The sequence below is a fragment of the Amblyomma americanum genome, chromosome 5, assembly GCF_052857255.1.
Source record: "Amblyomma americanum isolate KBUSLIRL-KWMA chromosome 5, ASM5285725v1, whole genome shotgun sequence".
Taxonomy (NCBI): Eukaryota; Metazoa; Arthropoda; class Arachnida; order Ixodida; family Ixodidae; genus Amblyomma; species Amblyomma americanum.
Window position 1 is genome coordinate 70,695,129 of NC_135501.1, and position 21,073 is coordinate 70,716,201.

General features: G+C 48.8%; 1 protein-coding gene across 3 annotated transcripts in view; it reads right to left on the reverse strand.

Moving 5' to 3' along the window:
- LOC144132526 (signal-induced proliferation-associated 1-like protein 2) overlaps positions 1-21,073 on the reverse strand; it is a 145,991-nt gene that overhangs the window by 34,800 nt on the left and 90,118 nt on the right. For all 3 annotated transcript variants that reach the window (XM_077665002.1, XM_077665004.1, XM_077665003.1), the window contains exons 18-22: positions 19,888-20,049; positions 18,729-18,792; positions 15,396-15,570; positions 6,017-6,261; positions 3,041-3,200 (exon numbers count right to left, since the gene is read on the reverse strand). In XM_077665002.1, coding sequence (XP_077521128.1) covers positions 3,041-3,200; positions 6,017-6,261; positions 15,396-15,570; positions 18,729-18,792; positions 19,888-20,049 — 806 coding nt within the window. The remainder of the gene's footprint in view (positions 1-3,040; positions 3,201-6,016; positions 6,262-15,395; positions 15,571-18,728; positions 18,793-19,887; positions 20,050-21,073) is intronic.

The following is a 21,073-nucleotide window of genomic DNA, read 5'->3' on the forward strand; positions in this document are numbered from 1 at the left end:
CAACCACCTTTCCAGCGATGGCATAGTGACGGTCCTTAGGGGATCGGAGGTGAATTCTTTATTTCTAGGTTTAGAGGAATACAATCTGATATGCTTATTGGGATGACCACTGAATGCTTAAATACCAAATTTCACCGAAATATCTTAAGCAGTTTTGACATTATAAATTTTTATATACTTCATTACTATACCAAACTTTCAGAAAGCCTGGACTTACAACAAAACATGGTAGAAGACTGCTGTCACTTTTAAGTTTTACCTCAAGGAATGAATGGCTGATGCAGTGACATTCTGCAAACATGTTTAGCAGCCCAATTTTTTTTTTTCTAGACAGAACATTATACCCATGCTTGCATAATGCGCTCATTTATGTCAGGTAAAATTAGTGACAGTGGAAAAATGAGAATAAAATTCAGAAACATAGAAACATCACTGCATAAAGAACTTATCAATAAACTGAACCTAACAAACCGCATGAAAATTTGTGAAGTCACTGCATGCTATGCATTCTGCAAGCAGGGCAGCCAGATTAAAAACACTTTAAGAAAACCGGCACTTTCAAAGATTTCAGCCAGTTTTTTGCCACCTACGGTCATGAAAACATGTTTTGAAAGTAACTTCTGGGCTGGTTTTCCGAATTTTTCGGGATGTAATTAAAAAGAAAAACATAGTTACCAAATCTGCTGTCTTCTAAAATCCGAATTTCTTCACGACTTGTGATTTGAACCCCGCATTCCCCCTTAAACCTCTGTAGCCATGCAATATCCCCCACAAACCCTTCGATTTGAAAACGCAATGAAATCTTTCGTCTTCTGCTGCAGCATGGGGCCACTGATGGGTAGACTCGGCACATGGATATGCGCCGAGTACGAACATTGTAATATTTTTTTTTGAGTCTGTCATAAGCTGGCTTCCTAATGCAATGGCTGGTAGCTTGCGGTTATTCCCGTAATTTTGCTTGAATGGCCGCCCTGTTTGTGAGGACTGTGCTCAGCATGCTCCTTGCGATCTCGAAGTGGGCTGCGACGTCAACTTTTCTTTTTCTCCACGCTCGACATGGCAAACAATATCCACTTTGTCGCAAGGTAGCAGAGATTGCCGCTGATTTATCATCACCTTTGAAGTACAATGAACACAGCAGGAGCGGTAACGCAGGGACAGTCAGCACCAGCATACCACAGCGCTTGACGCAAAACACTAAGCCAACTACATGAATAAACGCGAACAAAGGAAGTAAGGAGGATAAAAAAGAGGAGGAGTGCGGCTGGTGTGGTGCACAGCAGACGTCACATGATCCTCCTTCTCTCCTCTCCCGACTCCAGTTCTGTCCAGTTTCTCCTCATTCCTATGATGCAATCGGACTGGAGCTGCACTGCAACAGGGCGAAGACAGCAAAGGCACCGAGGGCCACACAGCTGGTTCGGCTGTTTCCCCCTCCACTCTCCCTTTGCATGCTCTCTCAAAAGCAAATTTTTTTAGTCATTCTCAAACCGGCGCCACGGCCCGGTGCTCGGTTTAGGGTGCCTCAATGCACGCAGGGGAGCGGGCGTATTGGGGCACCCTAGCCTGGCTTCCAGGAGCCTGTGCGCCGGCGCACGTGCATGTCGATCGATCATGTGCGCTCAAGTTCAAATATCCACTGTAGAGTTCGGTGCAGAAAGCACGTTTCATATGAATATGAATGATGCTAAGACAGCTTCGAGAGTTTGATATAAGTCATAATTCACTCTACCGGGGTTCATCATAACCGGGTCTGACTTATGCGGCTAGGCTCGCTATCAGCCCTGTCAACCAGGGCCTGACGATCTTCAACACACTTGCCACTGCATGCATGCAAAAGGGGTGCGGAAATCAATGTAATATGCAGTTCAAGCCCTAGGACGAATATTTGGGCGATCGTTTATTGAGGAGGTCATACTTCAATGCAGTGCCACTTCAGAAGCCTGGCTGAATTAACCGATGCCAGCCCAGAGAGTCCGAATTGATGAGATTCCAATGCCACAGCCTCATGTGGGCGTTTTGCGGGAGTCCGGTTGCAGTCCAAATTATTCTGTTTTCCGAAATTCATGGGGTCGAATTAATGAGGTTTTACTGCAGCTATGAAAACTAGGTCAGAGCAAATATAAAATTTTTGGTTGCAAATTACAGTAGAATCTGTGATACAAACCTCAAGGGGTCGTGAAAAAAATTTGTATCATCCGAAATTTTTTATCATCCAAACGAACAAAATTCATACGTAGAAGCACAGAAAATGCATGCACGCGGACCTGTTTACGGCTGATGGGATTTATTCACGGCCGTGTGGCCACGCTACTCGAGGTGCATAGCACATGATTAGCGATCTTGATTTCGGCGACTGAAGGAACGCACACCGCCGCTCACTGCTCGCGGTGCGTACCGCGTGATTAGTGATCGCGATTTCGGCAACTGGAGGGATGCACACTGCCACTCACTGCTCGTGGTGCATACCGCACGATTAGCTATCGCGATTTCGGTGACCTGAACGATGCGCACCGCCGCTCACTGCTCACAGTGCATATCGCACAATTATCAGTCGTGATTTCGACGATGTGAAGTTCGCGATAAGTGCTCGAGATGCAGCTCGCATGTTCGTATCATCTGATGCGGCACGGGAGACAGTTCGGAACATCTGGAATTCCGCACGTTGTACACAATGCACTGCAGCTGGGGAACTTTACGAATTCATATTATTGTGAAATTCGTATCAGACGTGCTCGTATCACCGAGATTTTACTGTAAATGCAAATAACCAAAATTCATTACTAATTAAATAAAATATTTGTGAATACGAAAACAGGCAGTCTAAATTGCCATAATGGGCTGCAAGTCAATTTGTGATGCATACAGCGCCACATCGCAGCAGCTCTCAATGGTCATAGGTGCACTAATTTTATGCAAGTCCTAGCGTTATGTGCTGGCAACCAATTCTTAGAGCAGGACAGAAATGCAGACAGAACCACTTTGACAATTTTACTTCGGAGGTCTACCGCAGTTCCTGTGAGGGCTCCGTTGGACTCACCAGCGCTGCTTCCAGCACCCAGTGGCCACTCGCTGGAGCTGTCCGACTGGTAGTCCGAGCCCATGTGTGGGGGCACCGACTGCACGGCCGGACAACACCTGTCCAGGCCAAGGGATGACGACCCCAGACTGCTCAGGTCACCCTGGCTCCTGTGGTGGTGCTGCAAAGGAGTGCAGAGAGGCGAACAAAGCATAACTCTCAGACATGCAGCTGGGAATGCACAACATGTTATGCCAATTCACATGCTGCAGCTGAGATCCTGTTTCAAAAGCATGCCACATTCAATGGACAGCTTACCATTTGCCAACCATTAATGAACCCCAGCTGGCTCATCGGTCTTTCATGCTGTCCTTTTTTTCAGCCATTCGCTTCGTTTTGGTAACAAATGTGTGACGCAGCCGTTCTTGATCCTATTATTTGATGCCTCTGTTCAAAACGAAGGCGAGTTCATAAGCGAAATAGAAAGAAGATCAGAGCCCCTCAATAACCTTTCCTGGTCGTCATGAAACTTCCGCACAATGCTACGGGAGAGCTTTGTACATTGCCAGGAGTGACCGCGGAGTGCTGATAGTGATAGTGAAGAAAAACACAGGGAGGGCAGCAGCCATCAGGAGTGATGTGACACGCTGACATCGTGACGGACTGAAGTGCAATTTCCACATTTAATTCCATAAAGTGCACGCATGTTGTTACGAGAGACCATGGCAATGGATGCCAAAGATTTGCTGCGTGCCACACTGCAGTGTTAGTTGTTGGAAAATGGATGAAAACGTGCCGCCGTCCGACTTGCCGCCTGCTAAAGACAAGGTGTACAAACTAGGCCATGCCTTACATTAGGCCGGCCGCTTTCCTTTTGCCTCTCCGAATGTCTGCATGTGCATTAAGCGCTTTCATGTGAAGGATATCAATCATGCTGCATAATGCATTGTCGTGTCACAACGCTGAAACGGGTGAAGCTCAAAACCACTGCTTGGAATGGAGGGCAGACAAACGCCGTTCTCATTACATAGAGCAAAACCTTGTTAATTCGACCCTCGTTAATTTGTAAATTCGGTTAATTACGACTGTTGCTGGATTCTCACCAAATGCCCATGCAAGTTTATGGCATCAGAAGCTTGCATATTCAGCTGCCCCGGGCGTGACATCAGTTAATGCAGACGAGCTCCTTAAGTGCCCCTAAGGTATAACCCCTAGGGTATGATCGCTAAGGTAAGATCTGCTTGACAAGTGAGTCAAAATATTTGTCCTCGGGCTTGAACTGCACATTGCATTGTTTCCCGCGCCCCTCTCATGTGCCCGTAATAGCAGGCGCGTTGACGACCTCCAGGCACTCCGATCAATAAGCTGTGAGCGAGTTCGGCAGCGTAGTTTCGTTTTCGGAACTTCGCCGCAAGCCAGCGGTGACAGCGGCTATCCTGAAGTGATGACAGCTCAACTGAATGGGCTTGGGCTTTGCTCTTTTGTTTTTAAGGCACACAGGCGATAACTGTTCAGTATGGAAAAAATTGAACAGAAGAAAAATAGGCAAACACTGTTGCCCTTTGTTTAAAAATAATATATGGTCTTTGTAATTTATTCGTGCTTTGCACCCAACAATTTGAAATTGGCCCACCTCTACTAAATAGCCCTTCCGAAACCTGAACTGCATCGTGCAGCGCTGCCCGTGCACCTTTGATGTGTGCACAATGGCAGACGCTACTGCAATCTGATAGCCCCATCACCGTCAAGTATAGTTTCGATAGTTTCAGTTTCACTTTTCCGAGCTTTGCACCTTCCTGCCATCCTGCATCCTGCACAGCCAGCAGAGTGCTGCTTCAAAACGCTGATTGACACGTCACTGGTCTTTTTCATTTTAGACAGTGTCTCGCATTCCGATGCGTGATGCGCGTTCGCGTTCTATCCACGTCATTCCAGTCTTTCAACGTCCACCACAGCTGTGCGATCGTCATGCACTTTTTGCAGTTTGTGTTGTGCAGCCGTTCGCGTGGGACGATGCCGCTTGTGAAGAGGCTCCACCACTACCACGTCGTACCGTGAAAGAGGCCATGGAGGCAAGTGCTGTTTTAGAGCAGCTCTGCTTTGGCACTTCGAATACTGTGCATGCAGTAGAACATTGAGGGAACTGCAAACAAATTGTCACTGCCTGCAGTTTACATTAGAAAATGTAGAGAACTGTTGATTTAGGCCTTCACAAAATTAATTAATCGCACAAGATCACATTTACAGTCGCCGACGAATTTTTCAGACTTTCAAGGAACCTCAAAATGTCAGAAAAATCGGGCAGTCCAAAAACTGAAATTATACTGAAAAAGCCGCTAACTTTTAATAGTTTATATGGTAGAGGATGGCGGTCAGCAGTTGTGTGCACATTCCGAAGCTTCACATGACTCAAAATCTCGCCTCACATCATGTGTACAGATGACAGCAGTGACCACTTTCACATACTCGGCTTTCCATGGCTGCGCTGCTGTCAGCACATTGCTGATGACGGCACGGGTTAGGGCAAAGAACACATGAAAAATGAACCCGCTGGTGTGGAAATCGGGCAGTCCCTGCTGTGAGGAGGGCCCAAAACGAAAGCGCAAAGATGGCCATGAAGATAAGAACCGGTAAACAGCCGAAGCATGAGATTCGTCGGCCTTCGTAATTAGGCCTAGCAACCAAAGCTGAAAACCAACCTTGGAACCCGGCGGTGCATTATTGTATGCATTATATGGTGGCGGTGATGCGGAGGATGCGAATGAGGTCTGAAAATTTAAGAGCTAACATACTGGCTTTATGGCGCATGTCGAAGTGCTGCGAGAGGGTCCGAATAATCACGTACGTCCAAGAAATTTAGGGATCCAAATTTTTGGTCAGCAACTGTACACAGAAAATATGCTCCTTTTCTTCTTTATTGTTATTTTTGTGGACAAACCATCTCTGCCTCCACACAGCTCCACACAACATGGCATGGACCAGGCTGCACTGGCCTACCTGGGTGTCTCTGCCAGCCGCAGAAGACGGGTCGAGGGGGCTGTGCTGCCGCGACTGCCGCGAAGATGACGACGAAGGGTGCCCCGCACCACCGGCTCCACCGCGGAGTTGACGCTGCTCATGCGACGACAACTGCGCCAGGCTGAGTTCACTCCGCGACACCACAAGGGGGCCCGGAAGTGGCTCCAGGAGCATCAGCGATGCAAGGGATGGACTGCTGCCGCCACTCCCGCTCCGTGGTGTCACTGCAAGGGGCATCGGAAGAAGCGTTGCTGCAACTTCCGAAAACGAAGCCGATTCCAAGATAATTATCACATCCGAAAGCTCGGCTAGTTGGTGGTTCACCCTTTAAGGAAATATTCATTGCTTCATGTGGAAACAAAGAAAAAGAAAAGAACATGATTTGCACTGATTGATAATGCCCTCCTATTATCCCTTGCCATTGAGTACCTTTTTTTTAAAAGCACAAACACCTACACTGGAAGGACTGCTGGCCCTTCTCATCAGCAAGAGTAATCAGGATAAGTACAATATGCTGTGCAGCAGGAAGTCTAGCAAAGTGCTGTGTGATGGAAGATCTGCCAAGAACTTGAAAATGAAGATTGTGACGAGAGGATTGAATAGTGAGAAGCACGATATTTTCAGTGAAGTTGCCAGGCCCGGTGTATGCGAGTGTCTGGTGGTGCTCTGAGAAAACAGGGCCACAAGTGGGCTATTACCGCATGAGGCAGATTTAGGGTTGCTTGATGGCGAAACGAATTACTGGCCCAACAACGCAACGGTTTTTTAAAAGTCAACGGGGCGATTTCTCAGACCGAGCTGGGTGCACTTTCTGAGGGTTGAGGTCCCATGATGGCCGAGCACCAGACCGGGAACGCCTTCGTACCTATTTCACCGGTAGGCACCCGGCGACACCGAACTGCCTCCCACAGCCTTGGCGGATGCTCAACCACAAGGCCAACTGTGGTCGAAAGGGGTCTCTCAAAACCCTCCCTCCCTCCCCCCCCCCCCCCCCCCCGCCCCTCCCCCCATAGTAGGGAGCGCCATAGGTCCCCCAACCAGATGGAGCCCCCAAAGCAATAAGCAGCCGAGCACCTGGCTGGAGGACATCTGTACCCAATTATGCCGGTGGGTTCCCACCAGGGGCACTTCAGGCACTCCCACAGACCAGGCTGGATGCTCCGAGACTTGCGGGCCTCCTGTATATGCTTGAAAAGGTTCCGAGCGTTCCAGCCCCACACGAAAGGCCGAGTGCCAGGCCGGGGGTTCGCTTGTACCTATTTCACTGGTAGGTACCCGGCGATGTCCATGGCAGGTGCCTCCCAAGGCCTCAGTGGACACTCCATGCTGATGCAGTCCATGGTCGTGAAGAAACGCCCAGTATCCTCTTTGGTGACGGTGCACAGAGCCACTATAGGCCCACTTTTGAGACATAACCCCCTTACGGCTGAGCATCAAGCCAGGGGATGCCTCTGCCAATTAGAAAAACCGGTGGGTACTCGGCGGCACTGGGGATCGAACCCAGCACCTCCCGAATGCGAGGCGGATGCTCTACCACAAGGCCACCACTTTCGGTTTTTTTCTTCTCAGGGTGGGGTCAAAGACCCAATTTCCAAGTATTTCACCTTAAAGAAGCCGAGCACCAGGCCAGGGGAAAACTTGTGCCCATTGTATCACTGGTAGGTACCCGGCAGCACTGAGGATCGGACCCCGCACCTCCCACATGCGAGGCAGATGCTCAACCACTACTACCGTATTTATTCGAATCTAGGCCGATAGTTTTTTAAAAAAAAACGCGATGTAGAACTCTTATGTCGACTTAGTTTCGAGGATTTCGTTTCGAGGTTTCGTATTCGTAAAATACGAATAAATGTAGCACGCAGGTGGCGCCCCCACAAAACGCCAACGAAAGACAGCACTGTAGCCGTTGCTATCCGTAGCCGATACTGATCAAAGCACACATGAGCACTGGCTGCCATTTTGGCCTTGTTCTGTTCTCGTGCGGTGGCATGAGCACATTCGCAGCAGTGAAGTTTTCGTGCGTAGTTTTTATCACCAACACCATGGCACCAAACAGGCGGTGCCATTATAGTGCCGCCTTCAAGCGGAAAGTTATAGTCGCTGCAGAGCAGTCGTCAAATCTTCAAGCCGGGCGGGACTTCAGCGTGGATGAGAAGAATGTTCGCCGTTGGAGGGGGCAGCGTAACGAAATTTTTGCTTGCGCGGCAACGAGAACGGCTTTCACGGGACCCAAGAAAGGCCGCCATCCAGAAGTGGAGGTAGCTCTGGACGAGTTTGTGGAGACGCAGAGGTCAGCGGCACTTCCAGTGACCACGGAAGTGCTGCAAGCCAAAGCAAGAGACCTGGCGAGAGAGCGAGGCGTCCCCCGGGAACTGTTCGAAGCCAGCCGGGGCTGGTTGCAGAAGTTCATGAAGCGCTTTGGCTTCAGCCTCCGACGTCGCACGTCCATTTGTCAAAAGCTGCCGGGCGACTTCAAAGAGAAGCTGATCTCATTTCAGCGATTCGTAATAAGGAAGAGGATGGAGCACGGCTACGCCGTAGGACAAATGGGAAACGCTGACCAGACGCCGTTATGGTTTGACATGCCAGTGGCGTGCACCGTGAACGAAAAAGGTGCCAAGGAAGTGAAAGTGCGCTCGGCCGGATACGAAAAGCAGCGCATGACTGTAATGCTGGCCTGCACGGCGGATGGCCACAAGCTGCCGGCGTATATAATTTTTAAGAGGAAGACTCTACCAGCTCGGGAAGTGTTTCCAAGAAATGTGATCGTCCGCGCCAACGAAAATGGATGGATGGCGAGCGATATCGTTGAGCAGTGGATCAGAATGGTTTGGCAGCGGCGTCCAGGGGCCCTCTTGGCCAAACGTTCCCTCCTCGTCCTGGACTCTTACCGTGGACACCTCACTGACGGCGTAAAAGCTGCGCTTTCCGAAGCCGGTACCGACGTCGCCATCATACCCGGCGGCATGACAGGCCAGCTGCAGCCTCTTGATGTGTGCCTCAATAAGCCTTTCAAGGATCGGCTGCGCAAGTACTACGTGGACTGGCTTAGTGAAGAGCGGCGCGAGCTTACACCAACAGGCCGAATAAAGCGCGCCTCACTGGGAGTTGTAGCCACTTGGATAGCTGCAGCCTGGGATGATATCCCAGAAAGCTTGGTTGCACGCTCATTCCGCAAGTGCTGCATCTCTAATGCATTTGATGGCAGTGAAGATAGTGCACTGTTCGAGGAGGCCAGCGATAAAGAAGTCAGCGATGATGATGACGAATGAGCGGGGGCTGATCCCGGGCTGGCGTTGCATATGTCTCCTCGCCCAACGCCGCCTCTCCTCCTCCTCTTCTCTCAAAGCTCCTTTGGCAGCTTTTTTTTTTCAACGGTCCCTCTCGGGGCCATCAATCACGCTTCGGCAGAGCATGCAGGCACGATGCTTCCCGCTGTGTCTCACTCGAGTTCCTCTCTCTACACCAAGTCGCCTATGCGCAGACACATGGTGCAGTCGTTTCGCGCCACGCACTTTCACGTGCGCGGCGACGTAAGAACAGTCGTGTCGCGTCATAAAAATAATTGTGATAATGAGGTATAAACAGTGTTGTTTTTTCGGCCGGCCTACAATCGAGGTAAGTTTTTTTTTTTCTGTGGCCTTCAACTTTCGGGTCTCGGCTTAGAATCGTGGCCGGCCTAGATTCGAGTAAATACGGTAAGTGTTCACTCTTTTCAACCACTGTTGAAAACAGCACTGTTGCACTGCTGTTGAAACAGCAACCACTGTTTTCTGTTGGCACAGTGCCAAACTCTCTTCGAAGACTGAGACTCACTCTCATCTGCTGACCTCTCGTAGAGTGAACTCATTTAAACTTCATCGAACTCTCAACACTCTGTTGAACCTGTCAACTCACAACTGAATCACGAACCACCTTTGCAGGCTGATGGTGTTCGAAACTGGTTTTGCCCCATAGGACGCAGAGGGGTTTGTGGAGCCTCTTCCAAGCGCACACTCCCGAGGAATCCAGGCGCCGGGCTGGGGACGCTTGTACCCATTTTTATCGATGGAAGGTGCAGGCTCCTTTGCCAAGCCATGCAACACTAGCAATCTGAACACCAGACCGGGGCACAGTTGTACCCATTTTGAGGAAACCGGTGGGTAACTGACCGGCAGCAGGAGTCGAACCCACCACCTCCCGAAGCTGAGGCGGGTGCTCTACCACGAGGCCATGGACGGTTACGACTATGTAACGTGAGATTCAGCGACAGCTGTATAGGGATTTAGTTTTGGTAGGCGGCTGTTCCAAACAGAGCCACCCGTAGGCTTATGTGACCCATGTAGACAGTGACATAAGGTGATATCAGCCGACGAGACACAAACAGAAGCGCACCATTAATACAGGCCTTAACACACCCTACGTGGTGTCATGCGGGATAACCATACCCGGGTTGCCATGGTAACCAGAGATGGTAGCCATAGTAACGCGCCCACCGGTTACGGCGATGACACCGGGCAACTACGACGGGGAAGCCAGGGACAGGCGCTTAACAATTATCACTGTAAAATGACGGATCATTTGGTGCGGTTAGTCCAAATGCAAATTAGGCGCGCTAGCACTTTGGTTTTCACTTTGCTTCAGGTTTGAGGCTCGGTTTAAGGATGGCAATGCGATAGTGGTGTGGTCTGGATCCATTACGTCTGGATGAAAGTTGGTGAAAGCAATGACATCCAATGCACAGTGCAACGACTGGCAGTTAAGCACACAGGATGTCGGGCTGTGGCGATGACATAGTGGTCTAATGCCAGCGAAGCTGGGCTGTTCGCATTGCCACGGGTTAAAAACTCACTGGGACCCATAGAGTGTTTTGCCATAAAGTTTTCTGCATAGTTGGCCATAAAGCCTGCTTGCAGGTTTCCCACTACCCAATAGACAGGTTGCCAGCTGCTCACCATGGCAGGTGGATCATTTGACAAAGGCTTTGGAAAAACAAAAATCGGCACAATCTGAAATTGGGGGCTACTCTCGATGGCCCTCTGCCGGCTTCCACTGCACCTCTTCTCAGTACTACAACTCTTTATCAAGCCAACTTTTCACTTCGGAGGGTATCGCAACAGGAACCTACTTTAGTGTTACTTTGATGGCTCTCGGGATGCATATAAGTGGAATCCCGATTAAACAACTTTCTCGGGACCGTAAGAAAGCGTCGTAAAATCCAAGCCTAAATTATGCCTATAAAAATACTACTTTTTTTCGCGCGACGAATTTGCGAGAAACTTCAATGTAAACTACTAACATACTCTGCAGGGCTTGGAAACTGAAATTACCAAAAAAAGTAAATGCGATAAGGATTAATGCTGCAGTATAGGTACCAATCATGCTTTATTCAAATGAACCTTTACGGCACTCCACTGCCCACTGTCGTGATTCCCTGCCAGCCGGCGTGAACTTTAAAAAAAGTCAGGTCAGTTTCTTTCGGACCTTGTTTGATCCGTGAACCAAGATCTTTCGCTCAAGTTGGGCAACGTCCAAAAGGAGGTCCTCTGCGGCGTCGTGTGAACAGATGAAGTTCCGGATGTCGTCTATGTGCCGTAGCACCTCGGCGAACGTAGTAGGCACAGGCACGGCATCTGTGGCATCGCCGTTGCCCTCGTCTGATGCCGCAGTGGTGTCGGCACTGGGCAAAGCCTCCTCGATGGCATCATCCAGCGAAACCTCGCCGCAGATTGCAACGTTGTCATTAGCCTCCACGTACTCGGCGCAGGTCGTGGTGAGGTTTAAACCCTCGAAATCGTCGTTGGTGAAGCCTGCATTGGCCTCGAGCGGCATTGAGGTTGTTGCGTCCCAAGCAGAGGAGGCAGTCTTTCACTTAAAGCTACAGTGCTCGAACGAGTTAGCGAATGTGCTTTGCGACACTGCGTTCCACGAACTGGTAATAATATGCATGGCGTCAAGCACAGTGATCTTTTTTTCCGACTCGCTGCGCTCCATAGCCGCCAGCCGACGGTGCACTAACCACTTCCGGTACCCTCGCTCGACGCACCTAATGATGCCAGCATCCAGCGGCTGCAGCCGGCTTGTGCAGTTGGGCGGGAAAAAAAAACAACCTTTATGTTCTTCAGGCTGGACGTATCGGGTAAGTGGTATGGTGCGTTGTCCACGAAAAGCAATATTTTCCTTGCCTAAGAATCCCATTTTGTAATCCAACTGCTGCAAAAAATTGCCGATGAGCGAAGACGTCATCCACGCCTTTTTGTTGAAGTTATAGCTGCGCGGCAGCGTCTTCAAGTTCTTAAAGCACCGTGGCTTTGCAAACTTTCCAACAACGAGCACAGGCAGCCTCTCGGAACCGTCCTCGTTAGCACAGAATAGTGCTGTCACACGCTCTTTACTACGCTTGCCGCCATGACAGCTATCACCTTTAAGCGCAAGGATTTGCTCGGGCTGCATATGGTAAAAAATACCGCCCTCATCGGCGTGAAAACATTGCAGGGCTTGTATGCAGCAATCATCTCCGGCAGCGACTCCATCCACTCATTCCCTGTCGAAAAGTCCATGGAAGTGCTTTCTCCGCAGGAGCAGCTGTACACAATCCTGTTTCATTTTTTAAAGCGATCCAGCCACTCGTTCGATGCCTGAAAGTCGTCGATGCCCAGACGCAATGCCAAAAGGTTCGCCTTTTCTTTTAGAATGGCACCGTCAACGTTGATCGCAGAGCTCCATGCTTGATGCAGCCACTTGACGAGAACTTTTTCTAACTTCTATGCTGTCCTTCTTTTGCCGCTTACTGCTTGAGCCCAAACTTGTTGGCGTTCTGCAATATCACCGCTTTGTTTGCCAGGATCGTCTTAAGCGAAGATTTGGGTATCTAAAGGTCCCGGGCAATGCTGGTTTTCGTGGCTCCATGCCACTTTTCCGTTTTCTCGATAATATTGAGCTTATCACCGAGCGACAGAACTGTCCGCTTTTGGGACATCGTGCGTCGCGTTGCTCCACACAACTCAAAACCTTGCTGAACGCTGGTCGCTAGGATTACGACGAAGATCACTTGCGATAAACCTAGGCCTCTCCACGCTACCTTGTCGGCGATCCGCAGCTGGGAAACTGGAAGGAAAGAAACGCTTCCCCAATGCAATGAGAGGCGATGCCACCGAGAAGAGAGGGAGAAAGTGATTGTGGAGAAAAAAACGTGCTATTTCAGCACAGCGGGCGTCACGGGTGGCTGCTGGTGGGTGAGAGAGAAACGAATGATGAGACGAAGCAAAGAAGAAAGCTGCGCCCGCCGGAGCGAACCGGTCGAGCGAGGTCAAGCGCTCCGCATGTGGAGAGACAGAGCGAGGAAAGAGACCTGCGGCACTTTTCATTCAGCCGCCGTTCCGTCCCGCGCTTCGCGAAAGTCATTGTATAAAGCGGGTCAGGCGTAAAATTGCGTCGGATAACCAGGTTTTTTAATGCGTTGCTTCTATGGGGACTTTGCCAAAACTGCGTTAATCCGTCATAAAACCCGGGTCGTCGCAAAACCGGGGTTCCACTGTACCATATTTACACGATTGTAAGTCGGCCTATTTTTCAAAATTTGAAAATCCAAAGTGGGGGTCGACTTACGATCCAAACGAAAACATGGCACTATTAGTAAAGGCGAGACAAACGAGATATCGGGCATGCTACAGCGTGGTTGCATTTTTGCTGCGCGGCTCCATCGCATCACTCTTGGTGCTGGCCTTGAGCAGCTGCTATGTCAACACGCAGAACTGGCATCCCCTCCCCGCGCAGGCGGCGGCCGATGGCAGCTATCGATAAGCAGCAAACTGGTACCCCACACTCCCCACATCAGGCTGCAGACTGCGGTAGCTGATAAGCGGCGGCGGCGGCCCGATAACACACTCGCGTTCTACGGGAAGCTCAAGCATCCAATAAGTTTTCTTTTTACTTCCAAATGCGCGCTCGGCACTCAAGGGAGCGGTGGTAGTTGATGGAAGGGCCGCTGTTCCAATTGAGGCGGCACCCCCACTCGGAACAGCAGTGGTGCCGGGGAGCGTCGACAGTTGCTGGAAAGGCCGCTGTTCCAATCGGGGCGGCACCCCCACTCGGAATGGCAGCAATGCCAGGGGTGTCGGTAGCCGACGGAAGAGCCGACGCCATTCGCGCGTAGTTTCTCTTTGGCTGTGATGCATTTGACTACTGCCGGCCGCGTTTCATAAGTCTTTAATGTAGAGCTTTGTCAGTCGTCATTTGTGCTCCAGGTCCGGCAAGCGACCGGCGCTCATTCACGGCTAAATTAAAGATGGGTGCCATTCTTTACGCCGAAGAAACGAACACCTGCGTGCCAGGCCGCAAGTTCTACATTTGCAGCGGGTGATACAGGTGTTACAGCTGCTGCGAGGAAAATTTTCAGCTGCTCCACGCGATGTCGTGATGTGGCTGTTTGCGAAGTGTGGGATTTCACTGGACGTCGACGGCAGTACTAGTGAGGACAATGGCGCAAGTGTGGACGAGTAGTCCATTGACTAATACATTTTCGTTTTGGAATGTGGCCACAGGCATGCCAGCGCGTGGCAGCTGATAGCGGCTGGCGATAAACGGTGGCCGCTGGATAATGCTATTTGGGGGGGGTCGACTTACAATCGTGTAAATAAGGTATGTTAAGTTTATATTCAATGTCTGCCCCAGTTTCATCAAATCACTCTTTTTCAAGTTTACAATGTACCACCTTTGACCTTTTCGTGGTTACAAGGCCCAATAACACCTTTAGACAACCATGAGAAAGATCTCAAGAGCAAGAAAGACATAACCTGCAGACTCCTTTGGCAGGAAAATTATTAGAAGCTTTTGTATCGGCACAGTTGCCAAAACATCCAGTCACCGGTCAGCACCTGCCTGCTGACTAAAGGTTACATAACAATACAAGAATTGGACAGTGCACTTGCCTTGAAATATTTTCCACAGTGGAAGTTTATGTATTTTTTTCCTCTCTGGTTTTTCATTCTAGGCTTTCAACAGCTTTTCTCTTCCACACTCACGCTAGGTACTGGCAGTTTGCGTGTGCAACTAACTCACTGTGCTCACCCGATCCACTTTTTGTGCTGCTATGCTCACAACGGTGCGTACTGTCAGTATAAAGAGAAAACGTTCTGACCAGGGGCGACTATATTTTTCTTGCGAAGTATAAGCAGCCAGAACAGTTCCTGTGGACACACCAAAGACAAACAGGTGTATGGAACTGGTACAGGGAATTAACTGGCAAAGCAGCCTCTGGAGAACAGCTGCTGCTACATTTGGTTAAATTGCTAAACAAGTTCAAAAACTGTCCTGTGTCCCCTTAAGAGGCAAAACATATTTGCAGCATCTCATCTGTGAGCCAATCGATCCAACTTGCCTGACTGGCCTGGGGTAGTGGAGGGGGAGGAGGATGGTGGTGCCACCACCAGGGGTGGCAGTGAGTTGCAGGCCGCACGTCGGGCCAGCCGTTCGTTTGGTGAACTACCACCCCTCCCTGGTGGACTCCGTGCCATCCGCGCTGGAACTGGGGGAGGTACTGGTGATGGCCGGTCCTGGGAACAGACGCACCGGGGTCAGAAGGGTCAGGAGAAAAGTTCCCCCCTTTAGAGCGACAGCTCTACTCGATGCACCAATCCTGCTCAACATCACGTGACTTATCTGTAGTCTGATTTGACCTTCAGCCTAGCCAAAGTAGAATGTGCCCTGATAGAAAAGACGCAGATAAAGAAATCACATCCATGACTGGGAGTTGAACCTGCGGTGATGCGAACAAAAAAGCTTCACAGGACGCTGCACAAGACCACTAGGCTATCGCCTATCCCAACACCTGACGCAGGATGGCACTGGGCGAACAAGCTGACTGTGCATACGCCCAGTGAGTGTTTATGGAGGCGTCGCTTAAAAACAACAGCTGTGCGACCATGCAATCACAATTAAGACCAGCAGTCTGGAGTCTCATAGATAGGTCTCATGCCCCACAAGTAAGTTGGCTTCGCATGTACAACTCCCCCAATTTTCAATTGACTTTTTTGCAGGACATCGAAACAGCTGCAATGAGTGTGACATTGCTACAAAACATTTTTTTTTTTCATGTAAGGATCTTGTATGTTAAAAAAATACTGGATTTTTATAATGCCTATTCTGCTGTTCAGGATTTTTGTTTGCCAGAAGTATTCAAGACATTCACTTCAAAACTATTTGACGAAAATTACTACTCACTTCGAATTCGCTTCAAACACAAAAATTCCACTATTTGCACATGCCTAGACTTAATGCAACAAGCTCAGTCGAGGATGAGAAATTTCTACCATATTTGTGGCAAGAAAAATGCCCAGCTTTCTTGTGAGTGCAGTTAAAACTCGTTATAGTGAATTGGTAAAAAAAATTGTAAAATACTGAATCGATATAGCCAAAATTCGCAATAGAAAATTTTGCCAAGAACTCGCGATGGAGAGCGAAATTTAGTCAGTGAAAGAATGCCAATTGGGAGAGACGTTTTCCGCAGTTTTAGGGTCGTTTCGAAGCCACTCGCGACAATTTCGGAGGCAGCAAAACATTGAGCAGCAAATGCCACTTAGGTTGGCTTCCCCGCACAGCACCGCAGCACGCAATGGCGGGAGGTCAAACGCCAGCTAGGCTGCCTTCCTTGCATAACAGCAAAGTCAAGTAAAAAAATCATACGCCAGGGCGACAGCTATAGCTGCTTTCACCATCTATGCTCTGTGATAGTCTGCACGAGGTGAGGATGGCTGCTTGATACCTACAACAACTGACTGCATTGATGGTTCCAGGGCGCTCCCGATAGGTGCGTGAAAGGCAGAAATGGATGTTAACCGCCTGGCTATGAATTGTTCGCGCTGCTGTATCTGTTGCAGTGCTGGCAAATGCAAGGTAAAGTGTGAACCATGGTGAGAATGCTTGCCACACTACCACCAGTCACTCAAGTAGTGAGGCAAAGACTACCCCCTTTCTTTATGAGCGTGCACAGCTTGGTGCTCGGCAGTTCGATATATCCGTTTTATGGCAAACTGCGTGCAATATGCAAAGTCAGAAACCAGGGGTGTGCGAATATTCGAAATTTCGAATACGAATCGAATATGTTTGATATTAGATTCGTATTCGAGAAATTGAAACTCGAGAATTTCCGAATAATCAAAAATTCCTGAATACTTGTCAGCGATCGTATACTGCGCAGACTTTCATAAATTCGACCGTGGCAAAACCACAGTATATGGGCAAATTAGCCGATGATGGAGTTAAAAATTCAAGGAAAACAATACAGTACAGAGTTCCTATTCCGTTCCTTCTCCCGTCATTTATCACGCGGACCGATCGCATTCCAACGCCGCTAGGCCTGACCTCGTGCGAAATTCCGCAAGTTGGCTTTCTCACACATCACACGTGCTGCGAACAAGATGGCCGATGGCCCGCTTCGAACAATCGTAAAGCGAAATCACGCTTTTTTAAATCCTTCCATAATGCGCTACATATTTAATGCCCACATCCGAAGAATGCGTCCTGTCGCCTTCATAACTCTCCGAGCATGACGTCCGCCATCCCGTTTTGTAAACTACACAGTGCGGGAAAGCCTACTTGCGGAATTTCAGGGGAGCCTCCTGAAGGGGCACATAGAGATGTCACAACAAAGTAAGCGATCCTGTAAAAATCCCGCCTATTGCATGGTGCATTGTAACCCGTGCACCTCTTTAGTGGGCGCAACGGTAGGCGTGGCAACGATCGGAAGGCCCCTGTCCCTAGATCAAAAAAATAGCCTGGCCACGTAGTTTCGGATTCTGAGCTGTGCCGCCGCCACGGGCGACTGCAACTGTCAGTCAGCGAATTCGCCGGTAGTGCAATCTCAGCTTCACGTGGCTTTCGGACGCCGACTGCGCATCGCAGGTGATTTCTTTTTTCTTTTTAGAAGCCGTCTCGCTGTTCCGATGCCAGTGTGTGCTCCCCGGCCTCTTGCTTGCATTTGTGTTGTTCTTCCAGCACTGCAAAACGGCCGGCTCGTCATGGGCTTACATGTGTCAGTGCGATGGAGCCACCTTATAAGACCTTACTGCATCTTCGCATTTTGGGCAGGTTTTCTTTTTTTCGGGAAGGAGGAGGACAAAGAATTTTATAAATCCAGGCCTTCAGATGAACTGGGCAATTTTTCCCGTCCCTTAAACTCCGAGTGAATGAGGTTTTACTAGTCACCATGTTATTTTTTGCTGCCAGTCTTGTTATTTTATGAGTTTTGTTTTGCATGACCTCATTACAGTTTGGATACTGTTAGCTGTCTAATCAAGTAGTATACATTTCTGTGTACATCATGTTTTTTTTATATGGTACTGAGGCAGTCTAGTTTTGTTTATTTCAGTTGCAAAGACCATACACTGTTTTGCAAAAAAAGTAAGGGCAACAACATTGCTTGTTAATCATTTTCTGAAATTTCTTTTTTGTGCAGAACAGATATTCGATATTCGATTCGGTATTCGAACCCATTTCTTCTTTATATTCGTGTTCGATTCGTATTTGAAAATTTCAATATTCGCACACCCCTATAAGAAATGCATGTGCTTTTAAAAATATTTAGAAACAGTTTGAAACAGCCAGTAATTCGTAATATCCGTGTTCGCTATAATGAGGTTTGACTGTACTCAATAGGGATGGACACATGACTGTGCGAACGAATTTATGAAGAAACGGATCCGGCCACACTCACATCCACAGGAGGCGCCTCACAGGGCCTCTGCGGCTGGCTCGCACATCTGAACTGCATGTCACTCCTGAGGAAAGACAGAAACAAAGAATGAAAGCGCACTAAATGACAACAAGTCAGAGAGAGCCATGTCGGATGAAAAATGGGCTCAAAAGGGGTATAATATGCCTTCCTAATGCTTTCCTACCCAATAAAAAAAAAAAATTTTGCGAAGTCAGCTGCACTTTATTTTATCTATGCAGCAGCAACAGCTGAAAGCAGTGGTGCTGCTACGGCCAAGTGTGGTGAGCAAAGTTGACGCTAACACCTGAACCCGCATCCAACTACGCATGGTCCTCTGGAGAGCCCATTACAGGTGCTGCATTCGGCAAAAAAGCTCTCCAAAGAGGAGTCATGAAATAAGTTTCTGGAGCACAGCAGTGAGCTTATGAGAAAGAGATAAGCTTTTTCACACTTAACAGAGTGGATTATTACAAACTACAAAAGAAATGTATAAACGCCAAATTTGTCGGGGCATTTGACTGATGCTCGATGGTTGGCGGAATGTGTCTGAGCAAAATGCGTCAGTGCACACAGATGCAACAAAGCACTGTTGCTAGCGTGCATGCCTAGCAAATGCATTAAAGCAGAAAATCACAGCATCTGGTTTATAAATCTGCAAAGTATTTTGACAGACACCACATGCACTTCTAAACCTTTCTAATAACTGTTCCTGTACACCAGAACAGAGTTTCAAGTGCCAAAACTGAGATGAGACAAAGTACCGACCTTACTTAGTTTGCCATACCAAGGGTCACTGTATACGTCTCGAGCTTCCCTGCATATTTCAACGGTACTGAATGCAAGGTTGTCAATTATAGATACACCAGAAACTGCCCTTCTTTCATCATGCAGTCGACCCTTGATAATTTGAACTCAAATCGGACCGAAAGTTTGTTCACATTATGCGCCCTTGTTGATGCGTCCAAGTGCCAGTATACATAAACCAAAGATTGGGACCAAGTGTGTTTGGACTGGGGCAAGTCCACTGTTCTCATCAATATGTTAAAAACCAATTTATTGTGATCATGCTCAGTGTCAATAACTAAACAGATACGAATATGTTGAACCAACAGGTCAACTTTGAAAGCATCAAAAAGAGTGGCCAAGTCTCTCCCCCCACCTGGCCCGGGCCTTGGCGTATGATGGAACCTGTTGACCGACAGCTGGTGCCTGCCCCCTCTGAAGGACCACCCCTGAGGCACCTCCTGATGATCCTCCAAGGTCGTTGCCCCCACTGTCGTAGTCAGGCCCAAAGTAGCTGCAGTTCTGAAGGGGGCAGCCCCTGCACAAAGAAGGGGAAAGCGAGAAAGAACATGAAGCCAGATTGATCGATCTGAAGAAGGTAGAAGAAAGACCTCAAGTGTGTAGAGGGAGAACCGCCGGTCATGGCAGCAGACCAGGGCGGGAACAGAGAGGGACAAGTCCCTTAGCAGTTGGCTGCTGATTCAAATATACTACAGCCGAGCCGGTTCATAACGAACATGACTGCCATGCACCATTTGTTTGTTGTATCTGGATGTTCACAGTAAATGGACTGGTGATAATAAAGATGACAACTGCAAGGCAGACTTTCATGGTCTGTTGTCTACTTATTAGTATCTACGAGTTGTCATCGGCCTGGCGAAGTTCTAGCAAGGTCAAGCCAAGGACAACATAATGGTATGTTGATCTTTTGACGAGAGCTCCTGCAGGGGAAGGCCCACTCGGCAAACTTGGTAAAGTGCTAAGATGCTGTGCACCGTTGACGGGAGCGCCAGCGGCGGTGACTTGCTTGGCATGCTGCTGCGCGTCAGCAGTTTCAACCAGACTGCTATGAAACATCCTCTACACTGAAATGCTATCGATGAAACAGGACTTTCAGATCTCCACGCTATTTGGCGAGCTTGAGATCGGGAGAGAAAATGCCTGACCCCTCTCACACCACAGCTAATGCTTATACATTCACACTGCAAACTAGTAACTGTCCTGCCAGTAACCTCATGTAAAAAATGGACACTTGACCTTCAGGGCCGGCATTCACCACATCCGCTTCACCTCCTGGCTATTGGCCGGTGCTTTCGATTGATACAGCAAACACCTTTCGAAGTGAATGATGCTCAGCACTGGCAGTACAAACGCACTGACCACTGGCTTCAAAGCTGAGAAACTGAAGCTACTGTATTTACACGATTGTAAGTCGACCTTTTTTTCAAAATTCGAAAATCCGAACCATAGCATTGCACCATAAATAAAGGCGAGACAAACGAGATATCAGGCATGCTACAGCGTGGTTGCATTTTTGTTGCGCGGCTCCATCGCATCGCTCT